The 12218-nt window shown below is 37.4% G+C and overlaps 1 protein-coding gene across 3 annotated transcripts in view; it reads right to left on the bottom strand.

Annotated features, from left to right (window-relative positions):
* EYA2 (EYA transcriptional coactivator and phosphatase 2) overlaps positions 1 to 12218 on the bottom strand; it is a 127746-nt gene that overhangs the window by 45496 nt on the left and 70032 nt on the right. For all 3 annotated transcript variants that reach the window (XM_070940032.1, XM_070940034.1, XM_070940031.1), the window contains exon 5: positions 8609 to 8725. In XM_070940032.1, the coding sequence (XP_070796133.1) occupies positions 8609 to 8725 (117 nt within the window). The remainder of the gene's footprint in view (positions 1 to 8608; positions 8726 to 12218) is intronic.

Here is a 12218-nt window from a genome sequence, read left to right as displayed (position 1 = left end):
ATGGGATTTCAGATTAAGATTTACTTAGGCCTTTACCTGAACTCAACAGAGCAGGAGTGGACAACTATGTTCCCTTTCTGACCTGTGGACTTCAACTCCCAAAACTCCTTCAAGATGGAAGACTTCAGTGGGACTACTTAGAAAGGGAAGCAAAAGGATAAATGAACATGGGAATAACAATGGGACAAGATTACAAGCCAGTTATCTGTGGGTGTTAAATTCACATATAATTTTGAAAAAACAAAACAGCCCTTTCTTGTCCATATGTCCTTGACATTTTGCTTGAAAAGTACGATTTAATAACAAATTGCACCATCTAAATGTTTAAGCATAATGACATTCAACTATAGTTAGTCCTTGCTCAACGATGGTAATTGGGACCAGAATTTCCGTCGCTGATGCAGCTGTTATTTGTTAACATCATGTAATTGTTTAACATCATGTAATTGTGATGCAGCTCTTCCTATTGCCACTGTTAATTGAATCTACAACATCATATGGTCATCTTTTGTGACCTCCTGCTGGTTTTCCATTGATTTTGCCTGTTGAAAGCCATCAGAAATGGTAGCAAATGCTGATGATATCGCCATGGATGACTACCCAAATGCCCAAATCATGATCACGTGACTGAGGGGATGCTGCGATGGCCACAACTACATGGGCCGTTCATAAGTGCCATTCATTCAGTGTTGTTCTAACTTCAAATGGTTGCTTATTGATCATTAAATGAGGATCACTACTCATATTAGAGAACCTGCAATTTTAGCATTGGTCAAATGTTCCTTTGCAGTCAATGGTCAGACCTAGGTTCTTGGGTGGCAGCCATATGCAACAAGGACAGCATTGTCCCTAATAAATAATAGCTTACAAAAAAATTGTAAGCCTCTCGACTCTCAACAGCTCTGAGCATCTCACATCGATAAAAGAAATTGCAATAAAACAGAAAGAAAAAAAGATGGGAAGTGTGATGCAATGAGGGTCATCACTCTCACTTGCCAAAGGCCCAGGTGAAAAGCTAGATCTTTACGGTTCTTTTAAACAAGAACAGTGGAGGCCATCTGAATCTTGTTCCCAAGGGCAGGGGCTGCCACAGAAAAGGCAATGACAAACCTAGAGGTGTCTAAAACAGGCTTTTCCTCTAGACAGAACCACAGTATTCCTTTTCATTTCCTGGCTGGTGTATCTCCCATATTCTATCATATCACACTGGTTTTTAAATCATTGCACATTTGGCACAGGAAACTTCACGCTTGGTAGCTCTTGAAAAAACTACGACTACTTTGCTACTACTGCAAAGCTGTCCTGAGCAGAGGCCTCTCTTGCATTCATGATGATGTGATGCATAACTTTGCCTCCACAGTCTTAGACTGAACCTAATACAAACCAGCTGTGAGAGAAGCTTGGGAGAAAAGAGACAACCACATTTCTATACAGGTTTTAGTCTTACGAAGCTGAAGCACTGCAGTGACAATTTGCCAACACAGTCTCTTCATCTCCTGTATTTTCTACAATGCTAGATGTGGCTAAAATTTATAATGCAGAATAATTTACATTTCTTGAGGAAGTACTGAAAATTATATCACAAAAGCAAAGTTTCAGAGGCTCCCCGAAGGAATATTGTAACAAATACCAAAGGCTGTTGTGTCAGTGAGACATCTCAATCACCACCACTAATGTGTACAATAAATACTGTCATAGATACTTTAACATGTAAAAGAAGATTTATGCTGAGTATCCAGTTGAAGCAATCTGTATTCTACAAGCCACAGAAGCTCATCAATGTGGGTTTGTTTTTGTATACTTGTGGTTACAAAAATCAACTGATAGCAATAGCAATTTTAATTGTAATTTTCTTAAACATTACAATTAAAAAGATAAAAACTAATGCAAACTAAGAAAAATAAAAGAATAACAGTAACAAAAATAAGTGCAAAAAATAAAAAAGAGAAAGAGAAAAGAAAGAGAAAATAATATTGTAGAGAAAAAGAACAGAAATATATAAATTACTTCTCTCTTCATCACAAGAATAAACAATTTTAGTAATTTATCTCCTTTAGTATCTAAAAGAATAAATAATGTCTTCTTCCCATAAATCCAATCTCTTATTTACAATCAAATCCTTAAACTATTTTCATTTCAATCCTGATATCAGTAAAAATCCATTAAGGGTTATCATCAGAGATAACAACATATCTATTTTAAACACGATCATATAAACCAACATTATATTCCCTCCTTTTACTGCTAATAGTCTTAATTTTTTTATTCCTTTTAATAATGTCTTAGCACTCAAATTCTTTTCATGATAAGAAGTCCCATCTTCTCATGTTTTTAAAAAAAATAATTAAAAACAACACTTTTTCATGGCAAGGATCCTTAAAACTGTCCCCCTCAGAATGGGCTCACAATTTGGGTGTCCTCCTAGACTCACAGCTAAGATTAGAGCAACATCTGGCAGCTGTAGCTAGGGAGACCTTTGTACAGGTTCGCCTGATGCACCAATTGCGACCCTACTTGGATCAGGAGGCTCTCCTCACAGTCACTCATGCCCTTGTTACCTCACGGTTAGACTATTGCAACACACTCTACATAGGGCTACCCTTGAAGAGTGTTCGGAGACTACAGTTGGTCCAGAATGCAGCTGCGCGAGCTGTTGTGGGTGCACCTAGATACATCCACATTACACCAATTCTCCGTGAGCTGCACTGGCTCCCTATTGGTCTCCAGGCACAATTCAAGGTGTTGGTTATTACCTTTAAAGCCCTACATGGCTCAGGGCCAGGCTATCTTTGAGACCGCCTTCTACCACATAGCTCCCAGTGATTGGTAAGATCCCACAGAGTTGGTCTCCTCCGGGTCCTGTCAGCTAAACAATGCCGGCTGGCGGACCCGTGGGGGAGGGCCTTCTCTGTGGCTGCTCCAGCTCTCTGGAACCAGTTACCTCCTGAGAGCCGGACTACCCCCACCCTATTGGCCTTCCAGAAAGCGGTGAAGACTTGGCTTTTCTGGCAGGCTTGATCTCAATGTTGCAATCTTGCGAGATCCGGCCATGAATGGTGTGCATGGGCTTTTAATGTTTTTAAAATGTTTTTATAATGTTTTTTAATAATTTTTCTATGTTCATTGTTCGCATTATTTTTGCTGTAAGCTGCCCAGAGTCCCTCGGGAGTTGGGTGGCATAGAAATGTGATAAATTAAATTAAATTAAATTAAATTAAATTAATTAATTTCAAAATCTTATTTCAAATCCATCTGGACTCTTGATATCTTTGAAACTTTCTAAAATCAAAATTTTAATCATTTTTTTCTGTTTATTCCAGATTTTTTTTTAAAAAATCCTTAAACTTATCTATAAAGCTTCTTTGGGTAAGGGTTGAAGGAAACTTACCCAGTGCCACAAAATTTGTCATTCCAGAGGTTTTTAATAGCAAAAAAACAGTTAACAATAAGTTTTCAAAAGTGATTAATAAAGTACTGGTAAGTATTTCAAACATGTGTCCATAAAGATTCTTACCACAGTTTGGGCCAAGACAGTGTTTCCTTGTCTCCCAGTGCTAAACCTATTATGAGTAGCGACTTCTGGAACAGTTGTGGGCGATCCCAAGTCCTCTCCTTACCTGGAGAGGAATCTTGAAGAGCCAGTCCATTCACCAGATCTTCATTCCGTTATTGTTGTCTGCTCTATTCTCAGTGGAACTGTCTTCAGTTCTCTATTTCTTAGGAGTAAAATCTTAACTGATCTTCTTTGACCTTCATCTTTTCCAAGCCTCCCCACCAAAAAAATCTAGATCTGCCTTCCACAACATATTGCCTTCCAGATGTGTTGGACTGCAACTCCTCATTATCTCTCACCAGAAATAATTAGTGTTCAAAGGCACAAGGATGTGGAAAACTGATCTAGATACTCAGGAACAATGGCATCCTGCCAGTATGCTCTTACCTTGGGCCCCTCCAGATGACTCAGTATCAGTGCCACACCTATGCCACATTCTTACAATCTTGTTTTCCTCGGGAAACTGAGCTGATTATCTTCTGGCTCATGTTTAAGTTGTAGAACAATTCAACTTGCAAAAGAGTTTGGGAGAATTTTTGACTCCTCCCCCTCTCCTTACTTGAACTTGGAAATCTCTAATAGATTTTATAAGCAACCTTATCAGATAAACTAATCTTAATCCTTCTAGTCATTCAGTTTCTGCATTCTGAAGGAGAAAAAAAAATACGCAGGCTTGATTTGCCCTCTGCATTTAATTCCTGAATTGCTTCCCAGCCTTTGAATTCAAACAAGCCATTACTTTCCTTTCCCCACCCAATACAACACACAGTCACTCTACACTGCAATCTACAGAGTTGCAGCTGCTGAGAAAAATCACTGGCTGCAAAACTTAGTGTTGTGCTATCATCACAGCTTTTAATAGGATTTATATGATGGAGGCACATAACCCTTTCTCATTGTACTAACAGTTGAGATGTTTTATAAACTGCCAAATATACATAACATTTGGGTGTGTGTGGGGGGGTGAGATTAGAGGAGAGACAAGCAATTTCATTTTGCCCTTTCTGCATACAGTGAGAACATTTTTGTTACTTTAAAGGACCAAGAAACCAATATGATTATTTTTTGCAATCTCCCATTGACTAACTGGCAGGAATACTTCAGTATTCCCTGCCCATTATCAGCAACCTGAGATGGACAGGAGTGTAAACAATGATCATACAATGTAGCAGTATTTCCCAACCATGGCAAGTTCTATATGTATGGACTACAACTGCAACTTCAAGGGCATTGGCCCACCCCACTCACTGTGGCGGAAGGGGCATGCCGCAGATTCCATTGGCCAAGGAATTGTGCCTGGGAGGTTCTAGAAAAAGGCTTTGCCTGCCACAGTTTTGTGTCCCTTGAGGTGAGATTCACTTCACCTCTTTGGAGTCAAAACCTGGTTCTGCCAATTGGCTCAGGATCCTGATGGCGGTGTTAGTAGACCGAGACGACTGCACCTCCACCCCGTTAGCATTTGGTTCCTAGGCTATTCAATTTGATTAATTTTAATGTTTTAAACATTTTAATGTTTTTATAGTTTTGTTATTGTGATGTCGCTCACAGTGAAATGGGTGGCATATACATTTACTAAATAGATGAATGAATAAAAACTCCCAGCATTCTCAGGAATGGCAATACCGAGCACATCAGATACGGCACATCTGAAATTGTCCAGATTAGAAAATCTTTGGAAAAATGAAGAAATGGAAAGCATGTGAGATAGAAGAACCCTGTAATACCTTATTAAAAGTAATAAACAGACCAAAGAAGATCCCTAATGGATCAAAGGTTCTCCAAATCCAGTATTCTATTCCCACTGCAAATGACCAGCAGCTAACTAGAACATTTAAGGAAAACATAAATGTAGATCCATTTTCTTACACAAGTTTCCTAGCAATTGATATTACCACACTGAAGGTATCTATCTACTGAGATTAGTAAACGAAAGAGATTTTCATGCCAGCATTAGTTAAATCCTTTGAGATTTGCTTGTGCACAGAAAAGTAGTTTGCTGATACGGTATTGGTTTAATCACTAAATAGTATCACAGTTACATAACACTCTGGCATATTCTGCAACATACACTGCTAACTGCCTCCTCATATGTGGAAAGGGCGAGATCTGGTTTTGATATAATTCTTTTGTCCCCAGGAGTTATTAAAATATGTTTAGGAGAAAAGAAAGTAGACCCCCTCTAATAAAATGAAATCTTATGCTTATCTTCTTATTTACATGCAGTTCTGTGCAAAAAGTATAAAATGCACAAATAGCTCTTACAGAAGACATTGTGCCAGTTAAGCCATGTATTTTTTTTTTTAAAAAATGCTTGAATCAAAATATAGGACATTCTGACTCATAGGAGGGTAATTTTTAATCATACACAACCAAACTTTCTCTGAGAGGAGTGAAACTAAATCCAAAGATGATTTCCTGCTTATGCAACTGTTCCATAAGCATTAGTATGAAAATACTTATGTATTAGTATGAAAACTGCCACATGTTATTTTGCCCTTTGAAATCTTATAGAAGAGCACCAGTAGCTGTTGTCCTTTTCTGTGACAATTTCTTAGATACAACTCAAGAGCAGTGTATAGTAAAAAGACATTCAATTTTACCTCGTTCAAGACAAAGGACTAACCACTTCTCAGCTCCAGTACAGATCACTGTACGTTTATAATTCATTATGCTGCAAGAATCTAAGGAGTCTGATAAACCACAAGGCCAAAACTGTTGTCTCCATGCACAATTTTGTGTACTTCCATCATACTAACTTCCCTCTAGGTCAGGGGTCAGCAACCTGTGGCTCTGGAGCCACATGTGGTTCTTTCACCCCTCTGCTGAGGCTCCCTGTCATTCAAAATATGTGTCATAACCGCCAATGTGCGACACCCACCGGCACGCGATTTATTGAGTTTTTCAACCCCTGGTAGGCCAACCATGGATAAATCCAAGAAAAGAAAAGTTTCAGAACGTTTAATTCAACTACATATACTAGTTTCGTGGCCACTCAAGAAATAGTCAGGCACGGGAAGGGTTTTGTGGCTCCCGGTGTTTTCTTTTCTGTGGGAAACAAATCCAAATGGTCTTTTGAGTGTTTAAGGTTGCAGACCCTTGTTCTAGGTTAAAGAACCTTAGATTCTATTACTGGGGATCCTCCATGTTCTAGGCCCCTATTAATTTGAGTGGCCCTTTCTGGCACAACTCCAGCATTTAAAAGATGCCAGTAGAACATGCATGTTCAGGCAACCAATGCAAGGAGACCAGATTTCTCGCTATGAGGAATGTCAAAAGTTCCAAGGGAATTCATCTCTTTCTTTGGTTGCAGGGTCAAGTGTAAGGAACACCTCAACTGGATTTGAAAGGCAGAGTGGGGGCTGGACTGCATTTACAGCTGTTCTGGTCTGTCAAATCAAGGGACTCTGCTGTATAGCCAACAAGATCATTAATGTAAGGCAATGGAGTCTTTCAAGATGCATTTGGGGGGGGAGGAGTGCTTGTTTTGCTTTAAGAGGTTTGTGAAAGTTGGGGAATAGAGGGGAGGGAAACAAGAAGGGCAGCCTGCCTTCCCAGGTGTGTGCAGTGTGGGAAAGCTCTAAAAGCACATTCCTCAAAAGAAGGAAGGAAATGTTCTGAGCATCCCATGAAGAGCTTTCATCAGCACTTTGGAAAGGTAAATAATGTCCAGAGATAAAGAGCTTTTTAAAAGACATTTAAAAAAAACACCCATGGTTGGGGTGGACTCTTTCTTCTTTTAAACAGCTGAGATTAATTTATTTTTTGCTGGAAAAGAATTTGAGTCTCTGGGTAGTATTCCACCCTTAAAACTGCTTTGAGAATGTATATGCTCAACATACACACAATTACCATCAGTGAAGTAACATTCGGTGACTCGGATCACCCAGTGCATTTACTTTGAATATTGAATTCACCAATATTTAGGGTTCATTCAATTAATCAGTCTGGATTCATAGAATAGGACTAATTAAACCAGGACTAGCAGCATGGAAAATTCATCTCCTGGTCTTCTATTATCATCATTCATTGGAGACTAATATATTGTGAATTTATGGATTCCAATTTTCATAAGCACTCATTCTAATATAGAAGGCGCCAATTCATATTTTGCTGATACACTTTAGCCCTGTTACTCATAATTAAATTTATTGGATATATTTATTGACCCAATGCCACAGGATCAGACCACTTATTCAACTTAACTATTAACTAACAATTACAACTTAAATCAGGCACATGACATATATTTCTTTCATCAATTCATTTTCTTTATTTCTAACTGTAAGGTTAGGTAATGGTCAGTTTTGATACATCTCGGTGAATATGCCACAAGCACAAGCACAGTCCAGTTCAACTGTTCATGCTATTCCTTACAAGCTACTTTCTCTAAGCCAGAGACTACTTTTAACTGAACATACTGCTGGCTGCATCCCATAAATTGGATCTATAGGCAGTATATATATATATTCAGGGTGCAAAAATATTTAATATTTAGTATCTATGAACAAAGAATTATGTACAAATGGGGATTTAAATATAATGACATAAATGCAATCTGTATTCTAAAAATGTTAAGCAAAGAAATATGGGAAATAATGTAATAGAGGCAGCAATTTGCTCAGGAAACAACATGATATAAGATATGGCTATATATTTGTGTAGTCATGCAAAATGGCATATTTGTATGTGTGCATGTGTTTGTGTGTATAGTGTGTGTGTGTGTGTGTGAGAGAGAGAGAGAGAGAAAGAGAGAGGGTGAAATAACTAAAGTCATTTGGGTATCCATGGAAAAAACATAATGATTTTATAACATTTAACCATTTTGTGAAATTTAGACCTTTTACTTTTTTAAACAAATAATGCTTTAATTGAAGATAAGTGAGCACTGTTTATTACCCCCTGCAGTACAGAGTAGGTGGTTGGACAAGGGTGCCTCAATGTCATTCTGAGTGCTGTTTGAGAAAATTGTTCCAATGGAACAAAGCAGAATGCTAATGTAGACATATTGACCCTTTCTGTAAGTGTTCTTGGCTGAAACAGATTTTGCATACTAACCATGCATTTGGTAAGCATAAGGTGTCTGGCCTGATGTTGCTGTTGTGAAGCTGGATCCATAGCTAAGAAATCCACTCTGAGCAGGTGAATGGCTCAGGCTATCTTCTGTTTTGATGGCTTAAGAGACAAAGAAGCATATATATTACTGGGAAGCTGATATGAAGCATGCACAAATATTTAATGCATTAAGATTATTTTCAGTAGTGTTTGTCCTTACTGTACCCCCAATTCATCCAGCAGAAGATGGAATAATCTCCAAAATAAAAGGCAATATGGCATAGCATTTTTCAGATAAGAAAGGGAAGGGAAAATGTAATTGTCCAAAGGCAGGGGGGCAATTTGAATCCCAACTCTTATTCATATCTTAGGGAATAAGGAAGTTTCTATTAATGGCCTTTCAGGAGAATTAGAAGTTTTTGTACAGCATTTAGCTTGCACTCGACATTAATTGCAGGGGGAGGTCGCAGATATATACAAAGCACCATATGAATAATATTTTACCTTTAAAATATAAGAGATCCCACTGCAAGCTGCGTGTCTGCCCAATAACCCTGATTTATGGTTGCCTCTTGCAACCATTTTAAAAAATGGAGCAAATTTCCTCAGGGGATAACAATGGCATATAACCTTGATATTTGCAAAGTCATTTCCTTGTGAGAATATCTGTCTGTTGTACTAGGTCTGGGCATTCTCTGCATCCTATCCCTTAAATGTTGCCACCTAGCAGGGCCTAGATAGCACACCTTCATGGTACATGACTCTACCCTTTGGAATACCCTCCAGATCTGGCACCTTATCCTCCTGGCCTTCTAAAAAGCTGTGAAGGCTGGCTTTCCCCACAAAGTTTTAGATAGTATGAGTCTGGAGACCAGGGAAGCTCTAAATATTGTTCTGAATATGTTGCATTTGGGCACCAGGAAATTTTTTGTTGGCTTTTATATTCTTTACTGTTTTTACTGCTTGATTATTGTTTGTGAGTTACCATAAGATTGGCAGCTATAGAAATCTTTTAAACAAACAAACTTTCCATGCCAAAAACAAGCCAATTTGTTTGGGCAACCATGAGTGATTATAAGTTACTACTGCCGACTCCATAATTGTTGGTATCTGAATTGGACTTTTGTGGGTATACGGTAGGAGAAATTGTTTTTGTTTCCCTGACATTTATATTCTGATTGCAATCGGCAACTTGCATGCAGAACACTCAACACATTATAGCTTGGCCACAATTAATCTTCAGTGACAGATGCTTTCTGGAAGCCTGTTTCAGACAAAGAAATAACTTGGCACCAAATTAATTTCCACATAGTTCTCCGTTTTGTCTAGGAACTTGGGATAGTTTTACTTATGAGCCAAAAAAACAATAGTACTTCATTGTTCTTGGTTTTCTGCCAGGTGGGATTTTTCAGAATGTACAGAATTCCATGGTGGGTGTAATGAAGAGGGAGGGGGGAAAAGAGGAGAGGTTATTGTTCAGAAGATGCAACTAGGTACTGTAAGAACCACGGACACTTGACAGATGCCCCCTAACCACATATCTTTGTGGATTGGCATATGTCCTTTGGGATGGTGGCAATAAATAAATAGATGAATAAATAAATGTTTGAAAAATAATGGACCAGTTAGTCACCAAAGGACTAGTCTTCACCTGCTGTTAATAACAACTGTTCAGTGTTTTTCTTGGCTTTTATCCAGCTAATATAACCTTACATATATAGTATATAAGTATGATTCCAGGAAAAAAATTTCTCAAGCCATCACGATTAAAATTAGAATCATAAGGCCTGTCTTTCTACTATAGAGAGATGTTTATGAACTGATTTGAAATTCTCTTACTTATTTAGTCGATCAGGAACTCATTTAAATTTTTAAATTTATGAATGTTTTAAAAGTCAGTGTCAATTTATTATGTTTCAAAAATCATAATCCAGGATATATGATGAAACATGAAGAGTTCCTATACAGTAGTGGCCAAAATTGTGGAAACCTTTTGGGAAAAGTGTATTTTTGAGGTTTGATGGCTAATAACACCACTTTTTTTTTGGAGTTTCAAGATAATTATATTCTACTGCTGGAATGGCCTGGGAATAGCCCAAATGAAAATCTATGGAGCCGACTAAAGAAACTTGTTAGTCAGAAGCGACCCAGAAATAAAACCCAGTTAATAGAAGCAATCATTCAATCTTGGTTTCACATTATAACAGCTGCAGAACTAGAAGACATGGTTCACTCCATGGGAAGATGTTGTAAGGCCATAATTCATGCTAAAGGTTACCTAACTAAGTATTAACTGACGTGATAATCTCTGTATACATTTTTTCTATGGTGATAATTTTTGTATATCTCATTTTTTCTACGTGTTTCACTTTTCTTTTTTATACTATAACTGCTATTCTAATAGCAAATCCTTCATAAAAGTTATTGCATTACATTCTTGATTAAATTATCTTTCCATTAATATATAATTTTATAGTCTACTCCAAAAAAAGGGGTGTTACAATACACTTTTCCCAAAAGGTTTCCACAATTTTGGAAACTACTGTAGAGTATATGTCTACTCATATGTAAGCTCCATTAGAAGGGAGTACAGAATTTCAAGTATAAGGGATTAAATCTGAAAATGCTTCCAATAAAAAAGCCTCGGCAGATTACAAAATATTCTATGTCTGAACCTCTATCATGGCCAAATATTACATTTTATTTCATGCTTGATTATAAAAAGAATACAATGTCTCATGGGTCATAAAATACATTTAATAATTAACTTTCTCTTAGGACTGTTCAATTGTAATACCTTATTTCTATTCTTTTAAACTATGTATATATGAATACTGACCTAGAATGTGGAAGAACTGATTACGGGCAACTGCTGTGAAAAATTACAAAATCTTTAAAGGATGACTAAAAAAACCTAAATGTGTGTCTAATATTATTAATTAAGAAGCAATGCAATGGGTTAGAACATGTAGTAATCCATTTTGAATTTCTGGAATCTGATATTGCTACCTATAATTTACCACAAAACCTGTCATGCCAAAATAAACTGAAACTGAACTGGGCTGGCAATTTAAATTTAGATTCAGTATCAGGAAACTTTTTATGGTCTAGGTCTTGGAACAGTCGATAATATGAACATGCTGACTTATGCTGTGTGATTCATTTGGTCGGTATAAGCCTACAATCACTTTAGGTTGGTGAAGAAGAATAACATATGCACAGTTACTTGCATATACATAGGAAATTGAGTGGATCAATGTATTTATTTGCACAGTCCAACCTTTGGGCCAGTTATTTTACTTTAAGTCACATATCGTGCTCTTTACATTCTCGAGAAGTTTGCATGCCATGAACCAGAAGTTCTTCGAAAACTAACAAATAAGAAGATCTTTCCAACTTGAAAATATTACTTACTTGATGACTGTTTAATAAAAAGAATCATGGGCAATTTGGAATTGCTTAAAATATCAATCGATCTATCAATCAGACTAGAGCTGGAAAGGACTTTGGAGGCTCAAGCAGGAGACCCTATACCATTTCAGTTGAGTGGCTGTCCAGTCTTTTCTTAAAAATCTCCAGTGATTAAGCACCCACAACTTCTGAAGGCAAACTT

The sequence above is a fragment of the Pituophis catenifer genome, unplaced genomic scaffold (assembly GCF_029215685.1).
Source record: "Pituophis catenifer annectens isolate HBS135680 unplaced genomic scaffold, rPitCat1.0.hap2 SCAF_3, whole genome shotgun sequence".
NCBI classification, from domain to species: Eukaryota; Metazoa; Chordata; class Lepidosauria; order Squamata; family Colubridae; genus Pituophis; species Pituophis catenifer.
Note: the sequence above shows the minus strand (reverse complement) of the source record. Positions and strands in the feature narration are given on the sequence as shown.